The sequence below is a fragment of the Neomonachus schauinslandi genome, chromosome 3, assembly GCF_002201575.2.
Source record: "Neomonachus schauinslandi chromosome 3, ASM220157v2, whole genome shotgun sequence".
NCBI classification, from domain to species: domain Eukaryota; kingdom Metazoa; phylum Chordata; class Mammalia; order Carnivora; family Phocidae; genus Neomonachus; species Neomonachus schauinslandi.
The window spans coordinates 149522719-149549772 of NC_058405.1; the positions used below are offsets into that span (position 1 = coordinate 149522719).

A 27054-nucleotide genomic window follows, 5' to 3' on the forward strand; every position below is an offset into this window, starting at 1 on the left:
AAAATACAGGTAAGAAAACCTGCCAGCTGGAACTTTACAACATTTTCCCAATTTCTTGCCATGGAATGAGTTACAGGTATATAGATACTGGTCTCCCTGGCCCTCCATTTACTCCCGCAGCAGCAGCCTCTTTCGTTTACCCTATTTGGGGCCTTGCAGACTTGATCATTTCCTAGGCGTGCCAGGAAGGGAAAGGATGTGCAGAAAGCCCAATGCACCCACAAACAACATTCAACTTGCTGGGCCAGCTAGCTGACAGGCCCCTTCTACTCAAAATCTTACGTTGCTTTTTCAAAACTTGGACTCCTCCCCCCGATTCCAAACCATTTTTAAGGTATACTGAATGCCACAGTTTAAAGGGCTGAAGAGAGAGAAGTTCCCTGCCCATGATGTGCTTCTGTCAAGGTGCCCTAGGCCCACACCTTATAAGGCAAGCGCCCAGGAGACACTGCTGTAGTTTGAACAACCAGCACACTTGACATTTCTATTAGAATAATGGGACCCGAATGCCACGGGCAGGAAGTCTTATCTTCCCAGCTGCCAACCCGTCTGCCAAACCCTTAATCTCCAAAGAAGTGGACGGGAAAATGGAGGAGGAAGATTTTACAAGCGAATTCGTGGGCGGCTACAAGGAAAGGACAGAAACAGTGGATGAGGTGACCCGGGAGCCCTTTGCTGCCTAGCACCCCCAGCCTGAATCATCACGCTCCATCTGTGACGTCGCAGAGGCCTGGCCCCGGCGGGCGTGGGATGCCCTCGCCCGCCCCGGGAGCCTCGAGGCGTCACCGCGTTGCCACGCCGCGGTCCCCGGGGAGCCGAGCGGGCGGCGGCCCCGCGGATGCTGAGGTCTGCGAGCCACCGCCAAGCCAGGCAGCGAGCACGACGGCCGGCTTCGCCTCCCCCTCGGGCGGCCTCCGCCGAGCTCCCGGCCCCTCGCCGTTGCGCTAAGCCCGCGGCCAGACGCCTACAGCCCCTCCGCTCGCCTCCGCGCCGGCCACCTCCGCCGCAGCCGCATTTTCCTCCTCCTCCTCCCCCGCCTCTTCCGTTTCTGGAGGGAAAGGCTGCAGCCTCCTTCGCTCCGCATCCCCGGCTTAGGTAATACGTTCTCCTTCTTACGTGCCCCTCGCGTCCCGCCGCTGCTTCCCTACTCCTCGGATCTGGGTCCCCGAGCTGGGCGACCGGCACGCGCCTCATCGCCCCTGCGGAAGGTAGGTGAGTAAAATCGGGGCCAGGAGGCTCCGTGCTTCTGCGCCCCGGCCTGTGACGAGCTCTGCCCGCGGCGGCCAGGCTGCCACCCGGCCTGGCCCGCCCCGCATCGCTGCTGCAGCCAGCCGGGCCGAGGAGCTCGCGAATCCCGCGGCTCCCCCCGCCCGGCAGAAATGACCCGAAAGAAACAGAGGGTGGGAAGAAAGGTTAGCAAACAACTTTGTTTAAAAAAAAAAATCGATCATTATTAGCATTTCTAGGTCGAAGAAGCTGACAGTTGTCGAGAGCAGTGGCCCAGGTTCAACAGGTAGATGGCGTAGCTGTCAAGCGCCCCTTGGTTTTGCTTTGGGAGATGCTTCTAAGTGTCCGTAGCTGCTGGCTGCCGCTAGTGACCTACTAGATGAGAGTAAAATAAACATGATGGGACTATATTTAGAAAAGTCTTTACTTCCTTGCTTTTAATTCTCTGCATTTTGAAGGGCGGCTTTGTGAGATGTGCATTCATAGTTGGTGTGGCCAGGATAGTAGGTGGGAAAAATTTTAACAGGGCTTTGGCCGAATCAGGAACGCTGTTAGACACAAAGAGCATGAAAAAAAAAAAAATCCCTAGATTATTTAGTCCATCCATGAAGAATACATGTAAACAACTAAGGTGTATATTTTGGAGATTCCCAGTTCTAAAGCTAATTTTAAGGCGTTGAATAAGCATAAGTTTGCCCACTGTGTGAATCGAATTCACTTCAAAAGAACAGTGGCTTAAGGCTATATGGACGGACCACTTAAGTGGATCCCACGTGTTGAATAAAACATTTTTTGGGGGGCCCTTTTCCTGTGATTCCTAACTTTGAAACCAAACAAGTTGATAAGGATCAGCCCTCTCAGCCCTATAATAGTCTGATGATGAAAATGATCCACTGAATTACTATTGACTGATGAATTAGCTAAGTAACCTCATTTTTAACTTTAAAAATGGGGAATATAAAGAAAAAAACATAAAGGCAATGGAAGAGTTCATTTTTCAACACCTATTTGTTTGAATTCTTATTTAGAAGCCACTTTGTTTTTAAGCTTTTGTGGATTTTTCTACTACTCTTGAAGTTAGTTCTTGGTCATAAAGAGGATTACATAAGATGCATAAGTTACACTTTTTGCATAGAATAAGATACCATTTCTTTTCATGCTTTTGGACTGAGCCACCACGTGCTTGGAGATTGCAGCCTGGACTTGCCATTTGATGTGAAATATCTCATTACAGATTTAAATTATAACTATACTTGTGGTAGTCCTGGAAAAAAAATGTCTTATTTGGACATACAAGGACTGTCAAATGAATATTATAAAATTTCTCATTATATATGTATTTCTTCTTTGATTTGTCTCTGATAACAATTAGGAAATGTCTTATTCTACTTTGTCTTGTAGATAAATTGTGTAAAAGATAATTATGTTATATAAAGTGATTAATAAAAACAAGTGTTTTCTTCATTTATTAAAGGTGAGGATGATATATATGAGAACTTTTTCTGGATGTGTGTCCTTCATAAATATCCTTGTTAAAATATTTTGAATCTTGTAATGAAGCTAATAAAACTATGTACATTGATGTTTTCGTTTGGTTTAGAGTTTAGAAACAAAGCAGAGTTGATAGCATTTTGCTTCCCATCTCTTGTGATTAGCATAGTAGTGTTTCCCAAATTTGCTTAATTTAAAAAATTACTTCAGGTGGTGGACACATCGGGGAGGGGCCACAAAAGTGGTTTAAAAAGATTCCCATGTTGCAGCCTGGGACTTCCTGAATCAGAATCTCTACGGTTAGGAGATGATACTTCAAATAGGTCAAAATGATAAAAATTTTTAAAAAGGCAAGGTTGGGAAGCACAGATGGGAAATAACTGTTGCTGGAATGAATAGCTGATATAACCTCTTCTCATTCCTGGACATAAAATGTTCTTATCTGGAAGCTATGGTTTTACTAATATAATGATGTCACCCATTTAGGAAATCTGAAACTTTTATATCCTTTTGTAGTCAAGCCTCCTGGTGATTGAACCTAGCAAACATTTTTGCATGTTTAGTCTTTTTTATGTGGTATGCAATGTTAATTCAAGTCCTCTAATGTTATAAGAACCTCTTATTAATGGGCTATAATGCAGATTTCTGTGACTAGTAAACCACAGCAAAATACTGTGCTTGATCGTTTCTCATTCATATCACAGATTTATTTTCTACCCCTTTTGTTCTCCTAACTAGAGAAGACAAGCATGCAAATTTTAATAACTTATTTATAGCTTTTATTAAAATGACCTAACCCCATCCAAAAAAAGAAAGAAAATGCTTTCCTTGGGCATAAAATATGGTCAATTATATATAAGAACAAATTAGCAAAATAGAATATTAAACATCTATAAAAGAATTTGTTAAGATGAATTACCACAATGGAAAAGGTCAGAGTTTTCTTTCCTTTTCTTCTCTTTCCATTCCTTTTCTTTACTTCTTTTGAGGGGTGAAGAGGGTTGTTTGCTGGCTTGTTTTTATTTTTAATCAACTAAATATTTAAAATCTCCTAACTTAATTATCCAAGTTTAAGTTAATGTAAGTATTTGCTAACTATATCAATAGATACTTGTCCTTTTCTTTACAGAGTGATGATGGTAGATTTCCCAAAATGCTAATGAGAGTTATAATTAATAACAAAAGAGTTAAATTCAAATGAGCAAAGGAAACCGGTCTTTTAATATTGCTTAAGGAGAACTTAATTTAGTTTCAGTGATGTCATAATTTTTCAATATCAGTTGCTTTTTAAATAGATCTGATCTTCCAAATTCTAGAGCACTTATTTTTTTTTCTGGGAGTCTGTAAGAATCACATATAATCACATATAATCCCAATTTGATCTGGGAATAACAGGTCTGTTTTAAAAATATGGCTGATGGTTGGGGTGCCTGGGTGGCTCAGATGGTTGAGCGTCTGCCTTCGGCTCAGGTCATGATCTCCAGGTCCTGGGATCAAGTCCCATGGCTAGCTCCCAGCTCAGTGGGAAGCCTGCTTCTCCCTCTCCCTCTGCCTCTCCTCCTGCTTGTGCTCTCTCTCTCTCAAAGGAATAAATAAAATCTTTAAAAAAAAATTGGCTGATGGTAAGCATCATTAATAGCAAAGAATGGGGGAGATAGAAATAAAAAATCAGATCGAGAAGGTAAATATTACCCAGCTTAGACACTTATCCATGGTGCAGGATTAGCAAGAATTCAAGAGAATTTAGTAGATTTACATATTGGCTCTAACAAAACATTTATGTCTTTTTACTATTTTGAACTTTTCAAGTAAAAGGACTATATTATTTTATTAGTTTGTGTTCCTTTAAAGGTAAATGTTACATTCAATATTGGGTATTGATTTATTCAACACTAGTAAATATCTGTTAAAAATCAACTTTTGCCTCTACAAAGTAGAAGTAGAATGACAGGAGGTATCCTGCTAAACCCAGTCTGCAAAAAAATGATACATAATGTGATCTATGACCTTTGCTTTCCTACTATAATATTCAGAAAATGTATTTTGGTCATGTTATTTTATCATTACAGTAAAAAAAAAATAATAGCCATCTTCCAAAAAATCTGTAAAGAACTCCTCTGAATCACATTTTCTAACAGTTATAATCTGAAAACTTGTATAATGAGTAATCCCTTACAGATGAATTTGGGTGGAAGAAAATCCTTTTAAACATGTTTATCTCCAATGGAATGAATATCAATTAACCAACAGAACTCCCACTGTGTGTCATGAGAAGATGGAAAAAAAAATGTGTATCCTGCTCTCAAGGAATTTATAGTCTATTAGAGAATAATGATGGCCAAGGGCTGGCTTGGATGGGGGCCTTAGGCTCTCATAATGTTCATTAGCCCCTCCCCCACACCCAAACTACTGCATATGAACATACAATCTAAGTATTAAAACCCAGTGTGAGTCCTGTAAAAAATCAACTTCAAGACAAATAGCTCGTGCCCTTCTTTCAACCTACTTTTTCATGCCCTTCCCCCAACCTCATTTTTTCCATTCAATCAACAAATATTTATTATGCCCTCATTAAGTAGATGATAAATATCAACAGTTTTTAAAATGTGCATTTTTGGGACACCTGAGTGGCTCAATCAGTTAAGCGTCTGCCTTCAGCTCAGGTCATGATCCCAGGGTCCTAGATTCAAGCCCTGCTTCAGGCTCCCTGCTCAGTGGGGAATCCGCTTCTCCCTCTCCCTCTGCCCTTCCCCCGCCCCAGCTCATGCTCTCTCTGCTTTCTCTTGCACGCACATGCACGCTCTCTGAAATAAAATTTTAAAAGATAAAATGTGCATTTTTCAAACCTATAATTTTATTTTTTTACTCTTTAAAAATTGTAGTAAAATACAGATAACATAAAATTTACTATTTTAACCATTTTCAAGTGTATAATTCACGAGCATTAAGTACATTCCCTTTGCTATGCAACCGTCACCACTATCCATCTCCAGAACTTATTCCTCATCTCAAACTGATACTCTGGATCCATTAAACAATAACTCCCCACTCTCCTCTCCCTCCAACCTCACTAACCACCATTCTACTTTCTGTCTCTACAAATTTGACTACTCTGGGTACCTCACATAAGTGGAATCATACAATAATTGTTCTTTTGAGTCTGGCTTATTTCACCTAGCATAATGTTTCCAAGGTTCACCTGCATTGTAGAATGGACCAGAATTTTATTCCTTTTTAAGGCTGGATAATATTCCCCAACCTCTTTTATTTGGAAAATAAATATAAAAAACAGGGACGTTTTGAACTAGAACAGACCATAGAAATCATCTCCTTCAAGCTCTATGTCCCTCCTTTCCTTCCTTTTTTATGTTTACAAAAATAAGGAACACAAGTCCCTTGTTGGGGGACTTGGAAAACCTAGTTGGTTCAAGGCAAAGCAGAGCTCAAGAACCAGCTCTCTTATGGCCTAAACAAGCTCTTTCTACCAGGAAGCCCAGGCAGACAATAAAAGGCAAGTGTTAAATGGGTTGGTGTCAAAAGTAAGTGTTGCAGATGTTCAGAAAAAAAGGTAAAATGATTGAAAAATGTTACCTTTGAAAGGAAACATTGAAACAGATTTGAAGAGTAGTAAGCCTAGATTCTAATAAACAATTATCACAACTATAAATTATATACTACTGGAAAAGATTCTTTATACAAGCCATACATCTCGTGTCTTTTCTTTCTGCCTTAATTATATATTACATTTGTATTCTTAAAAATATGTATTCTTTCCTACAGTTAAGATAGTTACACTGAATCTGCTTCTATTTTTCATTTTCTGTGGGATTTCAGGCTACATTTGTGACACCACGTTTGTTCTAAACACATCCTTGACCATATATATAAAAGCTTAAACATATAATTGAAATGCAGCAGAAAGAAAACTATCCAAGTGAATGAAGTTTCTATTTAGTGAAAATATTCCTAACTATGGAGAAAAGGCTAAAAAAGGGTCACTATCAAATTTAAAAGTATTTCTGAATGGAATACTTTTTCATAGTTTTCAAATGAATTCTGGAGAATCTTTGAATGGATCCTTTATGCAAGTATCATGCTAATGTGGAATACTAATTAGGTAGATCAACTTGCATGGGTTTTTTTTTTCCCAGCATTTAATTTTTGTTACAAAGAAGGCAATGTTAAGTTGACCCTTTAGCTGACCAAGGCCCATCATTCTTGATTGCAGTAGCTATAGGATTCCCTGTTCTGCTTCTAAGTAACCAATGAGACACAGAGCTGACTGGTGCACCTCCTGTTTCCCTAAATGGTCAGATAAAAATCAGCTGAGTGATGTTTTCTGTCCTCAGTCTAGATCTCCTGAATCAATATATCCAGGGGAAAAGTCTAAATATCTGTATCCTTAACAAGTGTCCCAGTTAGTTCTTGATCTTCCTAATTTGGAAAACACTGCTTCAGCACGAGATCCCACTTATAAGCTACCAGAACATTGGAGACAGAGGACATTTTTGTGATCTGTTGCTTTAAGCAGCATCAGTGAGCAAAAACATGGACTACTGTGGTCCAGCAGCAGCCTTGACAGCTACGGTGAGGTCAACTGATCGGCTTAGAGGTAGCATGTATGTCAACACCAGCTGAAGGTTAGGAAGGAGGGAGGGAGAAATGTGAAGGTTACATAGATGGGTTTACATATCCCATACTTAACATCTTTTCTAACAAAACCAAATTAAACTTACTATTTTGGTCTTTTAATCAACTAAATTAATCTTGTCAAGATAGGTCGCCTCTAGATGACAAAGCATAACCTCAGATTCTGACGTGGCACAAAATGTGGTTCAGTTGTTAGTCATCCAGATACAGCTTTGGTTCATTTTTGTAAATGAATACAGAATACATGTAGACTTTTATATAAATAAGTATGGGCCCACATGCCTAATGGCCCTGGGTAATGCTAGTAAAATCCAAGTACAATAAACAATATTACAAGGATGAATTCTGTGTTTACAAAGCTAAGAGGAAGTTCATCAGCCAACATTTATTGAACACCTCTCAAGTATATGCTAAGAGTTTTAAGGAACCACACACTAAGTTTTAAAAAACCACACACACCTTTAAATCTCCTGCCAGACAGAGCACAGAGAAGCAAACCAATGTACAAGTGTTGGCGACTTGGGATAGAGATCTGGCCTGCCTCTCTGCTCCCATGGCCCAGGTGCACAAGATGAAGGAAAGTCGGGAACGGTTCCCAGAGGAGCCGACTGTTGAACGGACTGTCGTCTGTCTGTCTCTGTCTCTCTCCACACACACATACTTTTAAAAATACTTCTTATCAAATTAGAAATACAGAAAAGTATGCAGGTTCTAAGTGCACAGCTTGATGAATTTACACAAAGTCAGCCTACTCAGGCAACTATCACTCAGATCCAGAATTACCAGTGCCTAAAAGCCCTTTCCTATCCCCCCATCAATAATTCCTCCTTCTTCTCTAAGGGGAACCACCATTGTGACTTCTAACATCATAAGTTAGTTTTGCCTATTTTCAAACTTCAAATAAATTCAGTAGCACAGTATGTATTTATTTTGTGGCTGACTTCTTTCACGCAACTGTTTGTTTCTGTGAGATGCATCTACATTGTTGCCTGTAGCAGTAATTCATTCATTCATTCTCACTGCTGTATAGTATTATCTTATGTGAATGTGCCACAGGTTATTCCATCTTCTCATTGATGATTGCATTATTTCTAGTGTTAGGTCATTACAAATTATGCTACTCATAAATATTCTTGTGCGTGTCTTTTAATATATACACGCATGGATTTCGGTTGAGTATATGTCTACAAGGAAAATGGTTATGCTTATATTCAACAACTTCCAAATAATTTCCAACATTGGCTTTACCAATTTCATTCACACCACAGTGTAGGAGTCTCATTGCTCCACATCCTCACCAAAACGTGAGATTTTTAGTCTTCACATTTGAACTGGATATGCAGTGGTATCCTGTTGTGATTTTAAGTTGCATCTTCCCGATTACCGACGAGGTAGAGTATCTTTTCATATGTTTGTTGGCCATCTGAATATCCTCTTTTATAAAGTTATCTGTTCAAGTTTCTTGCCCATGAACTCATTATGAGAAGGCAAGTTAAACATCAGGCATAGAAGGCAGGTGGACGGGCATCATCACCCAGAGGGAATAGCATTTACAAATTAAGAATCGGTCCAGAGCAAAGGAGTAAATGGACAGATGGTGGGAAATCAATTATTAAATGCTAAACTTAGAACCTATGAATCAATGACAGCAATATCATACGTATCAAAGTAAAATAACACCAAAAGAGTACAGACGGTCTCATTCTGTACTACTTAATGGATTCTGAGAAATGTTTGACAGTCAAATACCTGAAGGTTGAACATGGCTTATCCACTGGAAAGATAATTTAGTTTCCAGAGAGCTTAAAGGTGGAATTTAAATACCTAGTAATGCTTATGATACAGGTCCCTTCCAGCCTAGGTAACCAGATGGGCAGATGAAAGATCCACAGTGGTCTCAGGAGAGGCTATTTTTAGCAAGTTGCATGTTAGCCCTCTCTGGTTGCTCCAGCAGAGCCGATGGAGACCCCCGACATAGTTTGTGTGAGCCCACTTCTGTCCCCTTTCCTTTCAGCCAGGGCAGCTGCCACTCTTTACACTAGTACCTAAAGCAGCGCTGAGTATGGAGCAGGAACTGGAGGGGGGGCGAAGTCTGTTTCCCCTACAACAGCAATGTGCGCTAAATGGAACCTTGGCCAGCCGCTCGGCACGTGCCCACCTAGGGAGACTCCTGGACATCTGCACCCCCCTGAGAGAGGCCACCACAAACACCTTCTTGTAAACACCCGGGTATCTCCTGGAAGTCTGGCCTCCCCCCGCCCCCCAACGGCAATACCTGTCAGGCAGGGCCCCCACACAATAGCTTCAAACCGTCCACCTTCAGAGGACCAGTGAAAAATGGAATTCAGGATATGAATGGTGGGGGTGGGGTGGAGTCACTGGATACTGGGCAAAGATGTAGGCTCTGTACAAGGTGTGGATTATCTGCAGGAAGAAATGAATGTCCACAGAAATGCTCTGACCTACTTGCTTATTCATGAGAGAGCAGTTCTGTTTTCTTGAGGGCCTTTATCCATGTGGTCACACTTCTGTCACTGTGAACAGCAAAAGGGCATGGCCAGCTTCTGGTACAGCCAGGCTCTTCGCAAAAGAATGGACACACTTGGCCCTCGAATGCCCACAAAATATCCTGACAAAATGTGCCCCCCTGACATTATGATGATCCTGCCAAGCCACCCGTAGACTGTCTACCATGACGCCAGAGTAGTCGTGCAGCCTCCAGGAGCCAACTTTCCAGTCAGACGCCCAGAAACCGAAGCAACCAGATCTGGCCCACATACAGGAACCTTATTCTGAGTCACTCAGAGAATTACAAGTAGTTCCCAGCCTTTGGGGTTTAATGGACTAGTAAATTTTCAGAAAAGATTTTGGTGACCCATATAAAGTTGCCAGCCTCTTATTTTCTCAAGTAAGGACACGTGACTGTGGTTCCTGGGAGGTTGTGTTTAAAAGCCACAGCTGTCATTTGTGATCCACTATATGCAAAGCTGTGGGCTGGGTACTTTTCCAGAAATATCTCACTTGATCTTCACAATGTTCTGGCAATTTAAGTATTATACTCATATTGCAAATGAGGAGAGAGGCTCAGATAGGGTAAGGAAATTACCTGATGCCACACAGCTAGTTAATGGCCAAGCAAGGCTCTGAGCCCAGGTTTGTCTCCAAAAGCCAATGTCTTTCCCACTATACTATTTATCACATCTGAAATATGTGCATATTATTCAAATGTGATTTGTTTTTTAGATTTTATTTATTTATTTGAGAGAGAGCACAAGCTGGGGGGAGAGGGAGAGGGAGGAAGGAGAAGCAGACTTCCTGCTGAGCAAGGAGCCCGATGTGGGGCTCCGTCCCAGGACCCTGAGATCATGACCTGAGCCGAAGGCAGACGCTTAACTGACTGAACCACTCAGGCACCCCTCAAATGTGATTTTTAAAACACTGGTGTTTTGATGAAATGACAGAATGGTTAGGAATTAAAATTGAGTTTTGTCTGTGTAGAGAGATTTAGGCTTCCAGGAAAAGTCTTAAGAGCATTTTTTGCCAACTTCAATTTATTCAACATTTCTCCAACTGGAGATGAAAAACCCCACAAAAGCTAAAGAGACTATTTCTATCTGAAATTGTGATACACTGATGTTAACATACATTTGGTCTGAGATGGTGAGGAATGTAACTTCTTTAAACCTGATCAGGGATACCTGGGTGGCTCAGTTGGTTAAGCATCTGCCTTCAGCTCAGGTCATGGATCGAGTCCCACACTGGGCTCCTTGCTCAGCAGGGAGTCTGCTTCTCCCTCTGCCTGCCACTCTCACTGCTTGTGTGCTCTCTTTCTCTGAAAAATAAATAAAATCTTTAAAATAAACACTGGGGTGGGTATGTGCTATGGTGAGCGCTGTGAATTGTGTAAAAAACTGCTGAATCACAGACCTGTACCTCTGAAACAAATAATACATTATATGTTAAAAAAAAAAAAAAAAAGATAGTAGGAAGGGAAAAATGAAGGGGGGGAAATCGGAGGGGGAGACGAACCATGAGAGACTATGGACTCTGAGAAACAAACTGAGGATTCTAGAGGGGAGGGGGTGGGGGGATGGGTTAGCCTGGTGATGGGTATTAAATGGAGCATTGGGTGTTATATGCAAACAATGAACCATGGAACACTACATCAAAAACTAATGATGTAATGTATGGTGATTAACATAATAAAAAAAAGAGAGAGATAAAATAAACCTGTTCTGATCAAATATGCCTTGAAATAGGTTGTCACAAAGTAAGGCTTATGAGAGGTTATCAGTGTTCACTACATCATTAATGATTTGGCTATTAAAATGAATGGCTCCTAGTAGAAAAGACTGACTCACAGAATTAAATTTATTGACCATATAAATGAAGACAACCCTACTCCATTTCTGTTTGGCCAGAAAACAAAAGACAAAGGGATAGATTTTGTTGACATTTGCTAAGATTATCAAGGTCTCTCTTTCAGGAGAGGTATTAGGGGATAAGTTGTAGCCCCCCCCAAATTTGTATGTTGAAGCCCTAACCCCTAGTACCTCATAATGTGACTGTATTTGGAGACAGGGCCTTCAAAAGGTGATTAAGTTTAGTAAGGTCATATAGGTGAGCCCTAATCCAATCTGTGTCTTTATAAAAAAGAGAGGGAGACACCAGGGATGCTCATGCACAGAGGAAAGGCTATATGAGGACACAGCAAGGGGGTGGCCATCTGCACGTCATGGAGAGAGGCTTCTGGAGAAACCAAACCTGCTGACACCTTGCTCTAGGAACTTCAGAACTGTGAGAAAAATAATTTCTGTTGTTTAAACCACCCAGTCTGTGGTATTTTGTTATGGCAGCCCTAGCAAACTAATACAAGAGGAATTAGATATTTGGCATTGAGCTAAGCCCTTCCCCCTGATGCCAAGGCAGCCAATTAAGAGAGACATCAGTAGAATATGATGGATGAGATTTTATCATCCAGCAAAGATGGTTTACATTGCGGATCAGCTGGGAAAAAGGATTTTCTAAGAGTAGAAAGGAAGTCAAATGTCAGATAGTCATTTTTTTAAATTTTTTTTTAAGACTTTATTTGTCAGAGAGAGAGAAGAGAGAGAGAGCAAGCAAAAGCAGGGGGAGCTGCAGGCAGAGGGAGAGGGAGAAGCAGGCTTCCTGCCAAGCAGGGAGCCCAATGCGGGACTCGATCCCAGGACCCTGGGATCATGACCTGAGCCGAAGGTGTAAACGCTTAACCGACTGAGCCACCCAGGCGTCCCTCAGATAGTGATTTTAATAGTTAAACTAGTGACTGCTATCAGCTAGGTGTGTTTACTTTTTTGCTACATAGTGTACCTTATAATAATAATATGCTTATGATTATTTACCCAATAATTACTCCTCCCCTGAGTTAACAGCTAAGAATTTATGGAAGAATTTATGGAAGAATTTTATTGGCTAGAGTGAGGGCATCTGCCAGTTTCCTGGGACTTGAATCTTGTCCCAGCCACTTCCTAGCTGTGTGATTTTGGGCAAACTACTTAAATGTCCCATGCCTTGGTTTCTTCATCTGTAAAATAGAGATAATAGTACCTTCCTCATAAGGTTGTGTGAGAAGTAAATGAATAATATATATAAAGTGCTTAGAAGGACCCCTGGCATACAGTAAGCACTGAACACGTTAGCTATTATTTTAACTGGGGCCTCTTTCCGCACATGGATAACACGTAGCAGAACCATTGGGCCTCCACGGTTCCACCAAGGTATTTGCCAGCAGGCACCAGCCCCCGTGGACTTGCCAGCATGGTGTCGAAGAAGAATAAGAGGGCCTGAAGAACAGCAGCTATTAAATCTCAGTGTTTAGCATCATCTAGGAGGCTGACAAAAATGCAGATTCCTGGGCCCTGTCCCCAGAGATTCTGATTCACCAACTTGGGACAAAGCCCAGGAATCTGTCTCTTTAGTGGGCACCTTGGTTAATTCTGACACAAGTGGTTCTCAGATCCATTATTAAGAAATACTAATCAAAAACAACTTCTTCTGTATTCTAAGCTATTAAATTATTGTAAATGTCATAACTTACTAATCACGAGTCCATAATACAGTTCATTTAAAATATTTGAAATGTTTAAATAAAACTAACTTAGGTAAAAAATGAATATGTAAACTTGCTTTTAAAAAATCATCTGAAAGTCGGGCGCCTGGGTGGCTCAGTCAGTGAAGCGTCCGGCTCTTGATTTTGGGTCAGGTTGTGATCTCAGGGTCATGATCTCAGGGTCCTGAGATCAAGCCCTGCGTTGGGCTCTGCACTCAGCATGGAGTCTCCTTGAGATTCTCTCTCTCCCTCTCCACCTCTGGGCACACTCTCCCTCTTTTTCTCTCTCTAAAATAAATAAATCTTTTTAAAAAAATCATCTGAAAAATAGTTTCTACAAGTGTTACTAAGAGTTATGGATAAACCTGAAGAAATTTAGCATCGAATGCAGACCTCAGTTTCTCCACAGATAATTTGTTATTCCATTTGAATCATTCCAGGTGAGGATGAATTGCCCAGCGCTCCCCTCAGGGTTATGGTTTTAATGAACTGAGTTGAGGACAGATGGGGAGAGATATATGAAAGCAGCTTATTAGGGAGAAGCAGGGAGAATGGTGGTTAGGTTCATCTGGAGGAAATGGTTCACTCAGCCAGAAAGTAGCAGGTTAGTTGTACGAATTAATCAGAAAGTTCTGCATGTAGATAATGGTATCTGTGAGAGACTTTTTTAGGGAGCCAGGACCCTGAAGAAAGGCAAATAGTGCTGGGCCCTCTGGGATGGCTGGAGAAAGCTTAATCCCAAGTTGAAACTGGTCATTCAACTTGGAGCTTGACAAAATATGATAGTGCTTCCCAGGGTCAGAATGAAGAGTGATTAAGGTCGGACTCTAGGATAACTTTGGAACTGAAAAACCTGATTATTGTGTTATGATGAGTTCCTAAAATCTGTACACCTGCTAGCTGCAGGACTGAAGTTTGTAGCTGATACTTCTTTCCTACTGGTCAAGTTGCTGTGCCCAAGTTGTGGGAGGATGGTCATTATTGAGGCAATAGAGGTGAAGTTCAAAGGGGAGAAACTTGGGATCCCTGGGGCAGCTATGCAGAAACTTAGAGCTTTCTGTGTGAGGGAAGGGGGAGTGTTGGTTCCTGGAGTTTGTAGCCTCTGTGAGGAGCTCACCTGAGTGTTCTGAGGGCATCATGGGGAAAGTTTCTTGGTTATGCAACAGTGCAGTGGTAGAGTGTTTCTTTAAAAAAAAAAAAAAAAAAGGTTTAACAAAGTTGAGGAAAATAGATAATACTGATATCGTTTATCTAGAAAGCTTTCAAATTAGACCCCTTGAAATCTTCATGCTGCTTTTCAGATAAGCTATTTGGATACTATTGGTTCACCAGATTATTTTCTCTTCACTTATAATCACTTAGAACATTTACTAAGAAACCAAAATTATCTAAGTTACTGAATTTATACTCTTGGGGCGTATGTATTCCAAGATATGTATGTATCCGTGTGTGTATACATTGTGTATTACTTATAATTTATGTTTATAACTTCTCATTTATAGCATACAGGTGCCATTATTTCTTTTTGCTACTGTAAATAATATTAATTCTTCTTTTGAAGAAATATTTTAACCCAACTCTGACTTTTTTTTTAAACACAAATCAAGGCAAAATGGAACTACTGGTTAAAGGTAGTGACATTTCTAGGGATCTTGATACATTTTTTTCCTCAGACACCCTCTAGAAGCCCACTTGTTTGCATGCCTAAGAGCAGAGTATCAGCACCCACTTTGCGGACAGGTGCAAGAATGAACGCTAACTTATGACAGCCTTGTCTACCTAATAGTAAAGGGGGATGTCTCGTTTTTATTCACTTTCCTTTTCTTACCGTTGAGGATAGATATATTTTCTCATGGTGGTTGACCTGTAATCTTAAGAAAATAGCATTTTTTGGGCAAACTTAAGACAAAGCAACTATGACCATCACAATTAACTCCATTGCACTGGCATCTTTGTTGTATGAATTCTCAGCCTCCTAGCGTCCATTAAGGGAATTTTTTTTTTTTTTAAAGGAGAGTGTTGATTATGAGAATAGAGAGCCTGGGCTTGTGTGTAGGACTGACTCAGAGCCCTGCCGTTTAGTCTTGTGTAACCCTGAAGAAGTTACCCAATCTCCCCAGGCTTTGGTTTCCTTGACTGTAAAACAAGGCTGACAGCCCCCACAGTAATTCTCACAATGACATTGTATGTTAAGCCTGTTGAAACTTTCAGCCAAATGTAGCTACTACCGAAAAATGAGAAACGTCTCTCTCCTAATTACCCAATAGCTCTGTCAAGGTATGACAGCATACCTCTTAGAAGCCAGAACTTTTAAAGTCCCAACAAGCTGCGTGTTTTATTCTTTAAACTTTTGCAGCAGCACAGAGAGTGGGACTTTTTTTTTCCCCCATTAAAAAAAAAAGGTGGCTGGGAGATAGGTTGGCTGCTAGCCCAGGAGTGGCCTCAGAGTCTTACAGGACACAGCAGTACTTGCTGGTATGGTGCCTAGTACTTTAGACAGTTGGCCCCAAACTGATAGGATAAATCCTCTTGCACTTCTCTCTTCTTCCCCAATATGGTGAAAGAAAGCGCTCCTTCAAGTGCCACTAAGCCTGTGTGATCATTCTAAGGTCATCCCAAGACTTGGGCTTTCCTTTTAATATTGTGCTTGTATCTACCTGCCTGTCATTCTAGGGATTTCTGACGTAGATTCTCAAAGACTTTCTTTCACTGAGATTTCAGTTCTTTGCATAATGGGCTTTTGAGACTAAATGTATTTTTTTGAAGCATTTAAAAAATAAGTTTCAAATTTTAGGTGTTACCTGGTCTTCCCCACTGAGGATGTGACTCCGACATGCACGGGCTGTTCAGCCCTGCTGACCAGGTTGACCTCTGGATGGGTTGTCTAATAGTGCCAGACGCACCCTGACATCATTCCCCGAACCGCTTTCTCTTTCACATTCTTGTACTTCTCCAGCTGACGGCCCAGAGGGTGGGTGCCAATTCCACCAGCAGCTGCAACTGGAAGGTTCAGAAATGTCAGCTATTCTCCGGGAGCTGCTCCGTGTGTCTGAGAAAGCTGCCAACATTGCCCGGGCATGCAGGCAGCAGGAAGCCCTCTTCCAGCTGTTGATCGAAGAAAAGAAAGAGGGAGAAAAGAACAAGAAGTTTGCAGTTGACTTCAAGACGCTGGCTGATGTACTCGTACAGGAAGTTATAAAACAGAATATGGAGAACAAGGTAAGAAAGGTCACACCAAGGTAATTGCAAAATACTTGCCTTGTGGGTTTTCCCCAGTAGAATAGCATGCCTTTTCCTTTGCCCTCCCCACCTCAGAATACTGGCACCTAGGATTCTAATAAATAATCTGGGTCCCCCCCCCCGCCTTGTTTTGACTACAAAATTACTAAAATGTTCACTGCAGAAAAAATTAAAAATACAGAAAAGCAAATATGGAAAAAAAATCACAGTTCTGACAGCTGAAGAGAAACATTTGGATATAGAGCTTTTATTTATTAATGAGTTTCTTTTTAATAAATAATACCCGTTCTCCAGAAACTAAGCAAAAATAAGAATCCTTAATCCTACCACTAGAGAAAACCACAGCTATGTTTTACTAAATATTGTTAAGGACATTGTGTACTTGTGTGCATGGCACATAGAATTTATCTCAGTAGAAATGAGAACATACTGTTTTATTGATTTCTTTTTTTAACTTGACATATCCTGTCCCACCTTTTGATGTAATCTTTTATCTAATGGTTGCCTCAGTTTTGGGCTGGTACAGTCCTGAAGACTGAAAATCCCCTTTTATTCTAATAGAAAATCATTGTTTATAACTAACAATGATTGTGATTCTAGGTATCTTAAACTGGCTGGGAAAAGAAACTACTCATAAGTAGTAATAACATAATGTAAGACCAGCAGATATTTATGAGTCCTTACTGTGTGTCAGGCACTTCTAAGGGCTTTAAATATATTAAATTATTTAACAATTATAATAATTTTATGAGGTAAGAATTATTATTCAAATGTAATGGATGAGAAAAGGGAAGCACAGAGAGGTTAAGTAACTTGCCCAAGGTTGCACAGCAAGTGAATGGCAGGGCTGGCTTTTGAACACACACTGGCTCCAGAGTTTGTGTTCTTTGCAATACTATGTTGCCTTTATATTATAATCTAATAATAACACATTTTTTTAAGATTTGGGAGGATAGAATTTTATGACAGAAAGCACTACAAAATATTGAAATAGTTTCTATTGAAATTCTCAAAATATTGGGAATCAAATGGAATCATTTAAGTGAATTCTTGACCACAGGCAGAAAGAGCATAAATGGCCCCTTGAAATCTCTACAAACTCTGCTTTTTCATGCCCTGTAGTATCCGGCTCCAATAAACGAAGTAAATTTATTTTATTTATCAAGGTAGTTGAGTACGAGGGATGGTTGAGCAATTGAATTAGAAAGGTGTCAATATTAACTTGTATTAGTTAATATTTGCCCCAAAGCATTGTAACAAGTTCAGCACTTGTTCATTCGTAAAGTATATGATAGGACTTATGAACAAAGAAATGATACTGACTTTTGGCTAGATAAGATGTCTTTGTTTCATGATGCTTACATCCTGTAAGCTCAGAAGCCAGTCTTGAAGCAGGCTTGGGACATGGAGCTGCAGCCCTTGGTGAATAGGCTCATTGGCAGCCCCTGTTGACTTGCACTGTCCTTCAGAAGAGGAAAAAACAAGTGGTTGTGGGCAGTATTAAAATTATTGGCCATCTGCAAATGACTGAGTTCAAATAGTTGAAGCATTTCCTTGCTTTTGTTCCCTGAGAACATCACGCATATCATAATTCAGCACATAAAGCTTGAGAAAAATTATCTTTACTACAGAGAGGATCAGAAGCAAAATGTATCTGAAAGCTTCCTGGTCATACAGAGATGAGAGAAGATTCTTACTTAGCTCCACTTTTTTTTTTTCATTCTACATTGATGTGTTAATTATCAGTCAATAAAATATTTCCTTTTTTTTTTTTTGCTATATTGCCTTCCTTGCCGTAAGTCCAATGATACCTTCAACAGGTGCAGGAAACACCTGAAAATGAAAGCAAACTCTAATGTTATCCTCTAAACTTAATTAGTAGTCATCTTAGGTTCTTGGGCAATGCTGTTAACTCACATAAGCTACTAGGGTGCTATTGAAGAGCAACAGTTAAAATATTTCCTTTGTAAATATTCTAGTTCTATGGCCCTTAGATGGAAGGATAAAGTTTCTAAAGTACTGCAAACTCAACAGAACATAAGGAAAGCAGACTTCTACCATGATTTGAACTTCCTAGAGGGGCAGAGGAGCAGGAGAATGTTAGAAAACTAAGTACTGAACCAAGCTGACTTCACTTTTTATACTGGGATTGATTTCTGGAATTGTAAATTTCTGAATTTCAGATCTAGTTGTGCTATTTAATTTGAAGCACAAAATGAAAATATCAGAATTGAACATGTATGTGGAATTTGGGTTTTGTTTTTTTTGTCTTTGTTTTGTTTTTTGGTTTCTTTGTCATACTCTGAATCATTCAGTTTCCAGGCTTGGGAAAAAAAATTTTGGGAGAAGAATCGAATGAGTTTACTAATGATTTGGGTAAGTATAAGAATTTGAATGTATTTTTGTAACTTAATCATCATATGGTATTCTAACGTTCAACAACGTCATGAAATAAATGTTTGGAAGCCTTTCATGTAAATAACATATTTGAATGTTAAGCTTCATTCAGTATCTCAGAATATCATGCCATTTAAGTTAGAGGTGGTACTTGGAATTATTTAGCAAGTCCATATGTATTCTTTTAACTATAAGTCTGTGGCACTTAAGATAATATAGGACAATCTTTGGGGAAGTTGTGTGGTCCTTTGAGAATCTAACAGAAGTTACAGATGCACGTTACACAGTTGTATGGACAATTTTAGGTCCAAGTTTTAAGCCCATTCATAGACCTCCTGGGGAGTCCATAGACCTTGCCTGAGAAGAGAGAGGCCCCATCTCTGAAATACTGTGTGTTCTTGAGCAACGAAAACTTGTTCACCTCATCAGTTCTCTGGTCTCAGAACCTCTGTAAAAGGAGCTGAATTAAATAAAAGGTTCCTTTTAGTACCACATTTTAAGTCTTCTTTAATTAGTTTCCTGTGGGCCAGATTCTCCATTGATGTACCTCCACATTTCCCGGATGGTAGAGAAAAATATCAAAATTTCTGATCCTTTACAGTGAAACAAATTATTTTAAGTTTGTCTGGGTGTTTTGTTTGTTTAATGATAGAAGATTAAAATAGTGAACTTTATCATTGATCATGTGACCAGTAGTGCAACATCCAGAGGCACAGCTGCAAAGGAAAAAAACTAATTTCTGGATTAATGCTGGAAGATTGTCTCCTTCATGGGCTATGTATTACAATGCAATTAGTTCTATGACACTCAGGGAAATCTCATTTAAACTTAAGGATAAAAACACCTGTGACTAACTAATAATCCTATGCTTGAAATCCTGTGTCTGGCTACCTCAAAAACAGTTATTTTAATATTTCATTTATCTAGAATTATAGGGGCAAAAAGACATTCCACGAGCATGTTTCTGAGAACCGAAGGGGAGAATGAAGTTAGCATGCGGGGGCGGGCAGAGAAGCGTGGAGCATGGGATGGAGGAGGTGAGTGCAGGCAGGAGCAGAACATGAAGTTTGCAGAAAGAGTTTGCATTTTCCTCCAAGTATGATGGGAATTCACTGGAGAATTTTAAGCACAGGAATGATGTGAGATGATTTGCTCCTTGGATTGATCCCATGACTTTTCCTGAGCCCAGTGTCGGTGCTTGGTTAAGTGGCAGTGATTAGCCTTATTATTCCCTAACTTCAACAGTTTAATTTAATTTGAATTTAACTTCACTAAATGCAATGGAATGTTTCTTGCTGATTCAATCAGATTGTGATCTATTACAATCTATCATTGTAATAGATTCATACTGTGCTTCCCAAACTTTAATGATCACGGAATCACCTGGGGATCTTTAGCACTCAGCTGTGGGATGGAGCCTGAAGTTCTGAATGTCTAACAAGCTCTCAGGTGATGATGCAGATCCTGGCCAGGGTAGCTAGGAGTACTTGTCTCTGTACCTCAAAACCCCCAAAGTGCCATGTCTTCTGCTTGTTATAAGTTTATATTCACCACTGCTGTCACTTTTTGTTGCTATTAATTTGCCTATTTTTGCCAGCCTCTTTCCTCACTTTTGTTGGGAGCTGGAAACAAGGTTAGTCTAAGAAGCATGTTTAAAGTGATGGTTGGAGCGCCCGCATTTGGTAACTTGTGGTGTCACTGGGAGAAGGAGCTTTACTTTCCAGTGGGGTTCAGAGAAGAGGGCTGTTTCTGTGTATGTCATGTCACGTCACATCACACAGTTTACCACATGTGAAGATTAGTTATACTCATCTTATAGTACTTTACTGAGCAGAAACACTTTTTAGTTAAAAGCAGTATCCTAGAGGGAGATAGAAGCACTTCTGTGTGCTGGTAAGACCTCTCTTCTTTTCAGTAACATATTCAAACATTAACAGGTTGACCTATGTATATTAAGAGGCAAAAGGCAAAAAAACATAAATATCATCCAAGACTCAGGGTTCAGGGGTTCTGAACTGGTTCATGAGCCCCCTTAGACTGGATAGAGAATTGTGTGCATTTGCCCATGTGGACATTTTTCTGGGAAGACATTTCTTTGATGCTGGGAATCCATCCCTCACTTCATATTAGGTATATGCGTGACTCCTGGGCAGCTGGGACCTTGTGAAGCCCCCTGGGTGATTCTGGCAGTCAGCCAGGTTAGGAACCACGCGTATGAACATGTTGCCCTCACCTAATCTTAAGTGCACGGCTTCTGCTCCTCCCCGCCCTTCTGTTGTTTTTCTTCCCGGAAACTCTTGAGATGCAATGGCTTTTAGTTTGTCTTTATCCTAGGGGAGAAGATTATCCTGAGACTGTGTCCGACCGAGGAAGAAACAGTAGAGCTCCTTAGCAAAGTCCTGAGTGGTAACAAGTTGGCGTCCAAAGCATTAGCCAAGGTTGTTCATCAGGATGTCACCTTTACTGACCCAGCTCTGGATTCGGTAGAGATCAACATTCCACAGGACATTTTGGGAATTTGGGTGGATCCCATAGGTAAATAGAGGAGAGTGTTTGCTTTTATTGGTTCTTATTAGTAATCGCTTGGTCGGGGGAGGTTTGGAAGAATAAAAATTGAGCATGTAGCTGAATTCTCCTAGAAATCTTTAACATTTTAAGGTTGTAAAATGAATAATGAAGGTTGAGGTACATGTGTGATGATGTGTTATAGATACATGTATATTTATAACATTTCTAGAACAGATATGTATTTGTGTGCATCTGTGTGTGTGTGTGCGTACACACACATGCAAAATATATAAAGCTTGAATTAACTCATTTTTGAAAGAGTTCGGGGGCCAGACTGGTAAAGAAAACAGAATGAAGTGATAGTAGCTATAACTAATTGAACACACCTGCCATTTAAAGAACACTCAGCCCCAGCAGATTGTTGCCCCATAGGAGTACAGTCCAGATCATCAAGGTTTTAAAGAGAAACGAAAATCCAGGTTTTTAAGTGATACCTCCCAATTTTTAACCACTGACTACTAATTCAATTAAGCAAATAGTCAAAACCACTGTATAGATCAAGCAAAACACAGCTGAATGGGACTCACTCGCAGTCAGTTTGTGAGCCTTGTGTAAATCTTATCTATTATTTTTTTGGTCATGGTTGTGGTAGAACCCTAATTGAAGCTCTGAATTTTAAAAAGTGGAGGTCTATTTCAATGATGCTATTAATACAATGCCCTGGCTGTTGATTTGCAGAGTCCCTCCTTTTTTTCATTCCTACTTGCCTGGCATATTCCACCCAACCCAACTGGGACCATTCCCAGGCAAATGCCCCCATCCTCCCATCTTGCAAGCATACAACATTATCAAAATGCCTTTAATCATTAGGGAATTACAGAACATTCATTCACTGGATTACATATGCAGACTAAGAATCTTTCCCAAAATCTTTTATCACTTCACGGTAAATTAGCATTAGCTGAGGTTTCTGAGGGACAGGGATCTCCTATTTCTTGGTTCTATTCTGAGTTGACTCTGTTAGCCAGCTATGGGGACTTTTCTGCCCCACACACCCTTAGCCGGCTGTTAACTCACCAGATGTTGGCAGTCGGCTACTGGCATATAGGTCTCTTAAGGGGAAACCTGGTTCCTTGGCTTTTTTTCACAGGAGCACCATCAGTTTCTTCCTTTTGTGCCACCATCATGGTCTCTTTCCTTCTTCTACTTTGAGGGACCAAAAAAAAAAAAGTTAATTCCAACCCCGAGAGCCTTCTGGAAGGAGATTTTCCCATCCATCCCTCCATATTATACTTGCCCTCTGATTAGTAAGAGCTCTAAAGAATCCCACCAGTTATCCTGAGTCATTAGCTTTTAAATGCTTTTGACATGCAATGAATATCTGAGTGCTTATCGTATGCAAGGTGCTATGCTAGATGCCACAGGAACTACAGACGCGTCGTCCCCCCTCAAGAGTTCCCATGGAGTTGGGGAAAATGGAACACAGGCATCTTAAAAATAAAGTACAAGAGGTCAAATAACAATTCCATACCAGTGACACCCAAAGGTAAAACTTGATTGATTGCTCTCTTAGTCTGTTCAGGCTGCTGTAGCCAAATACCGTGGACTAGGTAGCTTAGAAACAACAGAAACTTCTTTCTCCAAGTTCTGAAGGCTAGGAAGTCCAAGATCAAGGTGCTGGCAGAGTAAGATGAGGGCCCTCTTCCCGCTTCATAGCTGGCCGCTTCTCACCGTGTCCTTGCATAGGACAAGGGACGAAGGATGTCTCTGGAGCCTCTTTCATAAAGCCCTAATCACATTAATGAGGGTTCCACCCTCATGACTTAGGTGCCTCCCAAAGGCCTCACTGACTAATAGCATCCCCTTTGGGGAGTTAGAATTTGGGGAGGACACATTCAGACCATAGCAGTTACCAGATTAGTAGAAGACAGAAATGACACAGGGCAGAGTTTATAGATGTTTCCGTCATTATCTTTTAAATAATCACTGCCTGAATCCAAACAAATTTGCTTCATTTTTTTCAGATTCCACTTACCAGTATATAAGAGGTTCTGCTGACATTAAATCCAACCAAGGAATCTTCCCTAGCGGACTTCAGTGTGTCACCATTTTAATTGGTGTCTATGACCTACACACAGGGGTGCCCCTAATGGGAGTCATCAACCAACCTTTTGTATCACAAGACCTAAACACCCTCAGGTAAAAGGGGAACATTTCCGGTATATTGTGGTTTGGGGAATTCACCACCTCAGCTTTGCTTATTGTCGAGATGATCACTTGACATGACATTACCGTGACTTGATACACTGAGGTGCTCCTACTAAAGTCTGCAGATTTGAATTAAAATTCTTTCTCTTTTCAGTCTCGGGTTAAATATAATTTTAGTGGGGGCTAGGTGCATGCAGACAAACTTTTAAAAGAAAGTCTATCTTGGAGAAATCCTAGTTTTGCATTTGGAAGATTTCAGTCCCGTTCCCTGTTTTCTAGAATCCATTCAAAACCAGACTGAGAGAACAGTGGTAACACTGTCTTCTATTACATTTGAAACAAGGTAGGTGCTATCAATACAGCCAAGTCAAACATTCATGCAATTTTAGAAAATTTTCAAAACAAATGAGTAAGTGTGCAGTGAAAAGATGAGTAGATATGGCCAGGATTGGACCCTGACTATGGGGTACTCTCCCTATAAATACTGCCTCCCCCCCCCACCCTGCATGGCCTCCGGCACAGAGCATGGAGGTGGCCAGGCTGTCCACTGCCTCTGCCCCAAGGCCTGTACTTGGGGTTGACTCCAGGGCATGGCAGAGTCCAGGTGGAAGCCAGCAGCTTTTCTCCTGTGGCTTCAGTTTTGAAACAGGCCCTATTTTTCCATGTCTATATGACTACACATTTTTATTGAACTTTGAGTTGCTTCCCACAACGAAGATTTGTTCTTTAATGAACATAAACGACACCTCTGCAATTTTCACATTTTTTTTCCCTCTACCCTGCCTTCTTTCAAACTGAAAATGTGTCTGTTATCTTTAAAGGGTTATTAAGAAATTAAAAAGAACTGGGACTGGATGCAGACATAATCGTGGCCTAGGAACGACTGGCAAAGTAGTCAGTGGTGCCGATTGTGGAGTGAGGCTTCCTGGTTTACATGCAGATCCCAACACTGACTAACACACAGTTATATTCTCTAAGGCCCCGTTCTCCCCCTCTGTAAAGAGAGTAATGACCCAACACAATAGAATAACTTAAACATGGAGAAATAAGTGTTTGGTGTTGTTGTGGCCACAAATAATGAGTCCATCTTTCTTGGTGTTAAGGCCAAAGTAGAGCTAGTGAATAAGAGAATGAGAAGGGGTCACCAAATGAAGAAAAACTGGTAAGGATGGTCAAAGATTCGCAGGTTGAAAAGAGAGATGGTTTATCTGTTCATTTTTTTCCGTATTTAGTGTTAAATGCTAAAAGTGGCAAATGAAATTCTGCTGTGTTCCTGGAGGCCAGAAATCCCAGAGATATTTTCACTTTGTCCTAGATCACATCTAAAACCCACAGCAGGGGCGCCTGCGTGGCTCAGTTGATTAAGCATCTGTCTTCGGCTAAGGTCATGATCTTGGGCACCTGGGATCAATCCCACCCCCCTTCCACCGGGCTCCCCGCTCAGCGGGCAGTCTGCTTCTCCCTCTCTCTCTGCCCCTCCCCCCTGCTCTCACTTGCTCTGTCTCTCAAATAAATAAATAAAATCTTAAAAACAAACAAACAAACAAACCCAGCATTCCTAATCTGCAGCAACCTGGCACCTGCAAGCATAACAGTTACTTTTACAAACGAATGAGCTGCTTGCTATTTCTAGACTTCAGGGCATCGAGACTCACTGCATTATATATTTTCATGTCATTAAGTTGGAAAACAACAGGAGTAATAAAAACAAACGTGATAGCCTACCTCCCCGAACTGAAAAGCTCTCTTCCGCAGGTGGAAAGGACAGTGCTACTGGGGCCTTTCTTACTTGGGGACCAACATCCATTCACTTCAGCTTCCCGACTCTGAAAGAAAGAGCAGGGACACACGGAGCCAAGTGACTGAAGACACCAACTCGGAGGCGGAATGCTCCCACAGGTTTTCAGCTGTCATTAGTACAAGTGAAAAGGACACTGTCAAGGCCGCTTTGTCACGTGTATGTGGCGAGCGCATGTTCCCGGCAGCTGGGGCTGGTTACAAGAGCCTCTGTGTTGTCCAAGGCCTTGTTGACATTTACATCTTCTCAGAGGATACCACGTTCAAGTGGGACTCTTGTGCTGCTCACGCCATACTCAGGGCCCTGGGTGGGGGAATGGTAGATTTAAGACAATGCCTGCAAAGAAGTTCCGAAACGGCACTTGACTGGCCACAGTTGGTGTACCACGTGGAAAACGAAGGTGCGACTGGCGTGGATCGGTGGGCCAACAAGGGAGGACTGATTGCATACAGATCAAGGAAGCAGCTGGAGACATTCCTGAGCCTCCTCATCCCAAACCTCGCGCCTGGGGATACACGCACATAGACGAACTCCGTCCTCGTGTGCTTGTTCAACACCCAACTGTGAAACAATTCCCCACATCTGTTATCTTTTGAAGATAGCTTTGTCCTATTGATGGTCAACATTCTCCTTCCTCTTCTGAGGAGCATTTTTCCATTATGTGTTCTTAAGAATGTTAATGTCAATAAATGAATGGTATTTGTGCAGCAGTTAAACAGATGTGTGAAATTCTTAATAGTGGATATTGTGCTACTAGTGTTGCTTGAAACACTCCAATAAAATATTGAAGAGGAAAAATTCCTGCTCAGTTAGTAACACTCCTCTAAGCATCTAAGTCATAAGTAAAATGTCACTAAAATATTAGGAAGCGCACAAGAAAAAGCTGTGCTTGGGTTTTGTTTGCTGTCCTGAAGGGATAATCTGCAGCTTTAGCCTTTGGCAGAACACTTAGAACTATGAATTTGATGCATAATTACCCAAGTTCATGTACTTTGAACAGTATTCTTATGTTTCTTAAAAGAAAGCCTGGAGCACTGTGTGTCCCCTCCTTCTCTCTCTCTCTCACAGTCTTTCACATGGGCGCTCTCTCTCTCTCTCACACACACTCTAATATTCTCTAATTCTCTAATATCACAGACATACTCCATTTCTATCTATGGCAGAAGGGGATAAAGAGGTTTCTGCAATTCTTGCAATTTTTACACTTCAAAAACCAGGGGTAGAGCTAAATATAGAGTCCTTGTGTCTACTAGAATCCCATATTGAATGTCCTCTGAGGTGAACGTGGACCTCTTTTCCCATACTCTTTAGCAGCCTTGGTAAGGACCCAGTCCCCCATCTGAAGGGATCCAGCTCTCAGCTCTGATTTCTTTCTGCCTTGCGCCCTCTGGGGGCCAAAGGATATTTCTGCAGCATCTTCTATTTTTCTATAATTACAAACGAATGA

At 40.9% G+C, this 27054-nt stretch overlaps 1 protein-coding gene and 1 long non-coding RNA gene across 4 annotated transcripts; one reads left to right on the forward strand and one right to left on the reverse strand.

Moving 5' to 3' along the window:
- Positions 1–869: 869 nt before the first annotated feature.
- INPP1 (inositol polyphosphate-1-phosphatase) lies at positions 870–26438 on the forward strand. 3 transcript variants are annotated; one of them, XM_021703340.2, is made up of 6 exons: positions 870–1212; positions 16413–16675; positions 19012–19072; positions 21428–21628; positions 23626–23800; positions 25565–26438. In XM_021703340.2, the coding sequence occupies exons 2-6, from the start codon at positions 16472–16474 to the stop codon at positions 26130–26132; spliced, it is 1209 nt and encodes a 402-aa protein (XP_021559015.1). In that variant the 5' UTR covers positions 870–1212; positions 16413–16471; the 3' UTR covers positions 26133–26438. The 3 variants fall into 3 exon arrangements, with proteins under 3 accessions (XP_021559015.1, XP_021559016.1, XP_044769624.1); XM_021703341.2 differs by having other exon boundaries at positions 870–1095; XM_044913689.1 differs by lacking the exon at positions 21428–21628 and having other exon boundaries at positions 959–1095.
- LOC110592380 lies at positions 9715–16287 on the reverse strand. Its single transcript, XR_002481102.2, has 3 exons — positions 16258–16287; positions 14574–14640; positions 9715–9792 (listed from the first exon to the last, which is right to left on the reverse strand). It is a non-coding gene; the product is annotated as an uncharacterized LOC110592380 (long non-coding RNA).
- Positions 26439–27054: the final 616 nt, after the last annotated feature.